This window comes from Bison bison, unplaced genomic scaffold (genome assembly GCF_000754665.1).
Source record: "Bison bison bison isolate TAMUID 2011002044 unplaced genomic scaffold, Bison_UMD1.0 scf7180017864375, whole genome shotgun sequence".
Lineage (NCBI taxonomy): Eukaryota > Metazoa > Chordata > Mammalia > Artiodactyla > Bovidae > Bison > Bison bison.
In genome coordinates, this window is record NW_011494947.1 from 6312681 (window position 1) to 6314569 (window position 1889).

Sequence of the window (1889 nt, forward strand, 5' to 3'; positions counted from 1 at the left end):
AAAATACCTTCTGAAGTAGAAGCTGAACTGGTGCTTTTCTTTGGCTCTTCATCCTCTACTGGTGTATGTTCATCAGAGCTGAATTTAAAGAAAATGGTAATAAGAATCAGAAGAGTGTTAAAGGCAACCTACTGAATGTTGTTGTTCAGTCACTCAGTTCTGTCTGACTCTTTGCAACCCTGGGGACTGCAGCATGGACTGAATGAGAGACACCATTTGCAAATCATATCCGAGAAGAGATTAATATTAAAAAAAAGAAAAACCCAAAACCCCCAAAATAATGTGATTTTACAAATAGGCAGAGGATCTGAATAGACATTTTTTTCAAAGAAGACACACAGATGGCCAATAGGTAATGAAGAGATGTTCAACATCATTAATCATTGGGGAAATGCAAATCAAAACCACAATGAGATATCACTTCACACTTGTTTGGATGAATACTATCAAAAAGACAAAAGATAACAACTGTTGCTGAGGATATGGAAAAGAGGGAACACTTAAACTCTGTTAGTGAGAATATAAAATGGTACAGCTATTATAGATTCCAGAATGGAGGTTCTTCAAGAAATTAAAAATTGAACTTCATATCACCTAACAATCTCATTTCTGGATATGTATCTGACGGAACTGAAATCAATATCTCAAAGAGATATCTGGACTCTCATGCTCACTGCAGCATTACTTACAATAGCCAAAATGTTAAAACAACCAAATATCCATGAATGTATGAATGGATAAAGGAACTATGAGAAACACACACGCATACCCCACAGCAGAATATTATTTATCTTTAAAAAAGAATGAAGCTTGCCATTTTCAACAACATGGACAGCCTGTGAGGGCATTTGCTAAATGAAATGTCAAACAGAGAAAGATAACACATGATCTCACTTATATGTGAAATCTAAAAAATGAAAAACCACCACACCACAGATACAGAGAACAGAGTGATGGCTGCCAGAGCGCAGAAGGTGGGGGCAGGGCATGGGTAAAACACATGGTGGGGATCCAGAAGTACAAACTTCCAGTTATAAAAGAAGTAAGCCATGGGGATGTGATGCACAGCACGGCGACTGCAGTTCATAATGCTGTATTGCATATCTGACAGTTGGTAAGAAAGTAAATCTTAGAAGTTCCCATCACAAGAAAAAGCTTTTTATAACTATACATGGTGATGGATGCTAACTAGACTTACTATGGTGATCATTTTGCAATATATACAAATATTGAATCATCATGTTATAACATGCCTGAAACTAATATTGTATGTCAAATATATCTCAAAAAATTATAGGGGGTGGGAAAAAATAACAATTTTTTAAGAAGAAAAAAGAACTTTCAGATAATAATGCTTTATCACCCTGTCGCAAATTATAGGTTTACCTGTCAAGCACCTTGTCTCAACTCTAAAGAAAACACAGAAATAGAGCAAAGGGTAGATGCAACTTCTGAATGGCACCAAAGAGAGAAAAGCCGCAGTCCATAGGGTCGCAAAGAGTTGGACATGACTGAACAACAACACAGAGGAAAAAAAAAAATAAGGAAAAGGAAAAAGCATTAGGCCTTTAATAATACTGAATACAGGAAACTAAACAGACTCAGTATATTCATTTTTAAAAACTTTTTGTAATGTTAATGTCTGACATTTAATCAGTTACTGGATTGAGAAAAAATAATTCAAAATAATATAAATGTGTTTGTTTCAACACTGAACCCTTTTATGAATAGGAAATTAGCATCCCATGAATTACAATTTAAAGAGAACAATTAGCATGCTAAAATCCACTAGAAGCATGTTTTAATCCTAAGGTATGTTTAATGTTTTTAAAACTCAAGGCACAGAATAGCATAAATCACAAGAAAGAGGGAAAAAAAGAGCTATAGTT

The 1889-nt window shown here is 34.7% G+C and overlaps 1 protein-coding gene across 1 annotated transcript in view; it reads right to left on the reverse strand.

Annotated features, from left to right (window-relative positions):
- NKAP (NFKB activating protein) overlaps positions 1-1889 on the reverse strand; it is a gene marked incomplete at its 5' end in the record, with an annotated part of 18578 nt that overhangs the window by 14559 nt on the left and 2130 nt on the right. The window contains 1 exon segment of the mRNA XM_010856973.1: positions 8-81. Within this exon segment, the coding sequence (XP_010855275.1) occupies positions 8-81 (74 nt within the window).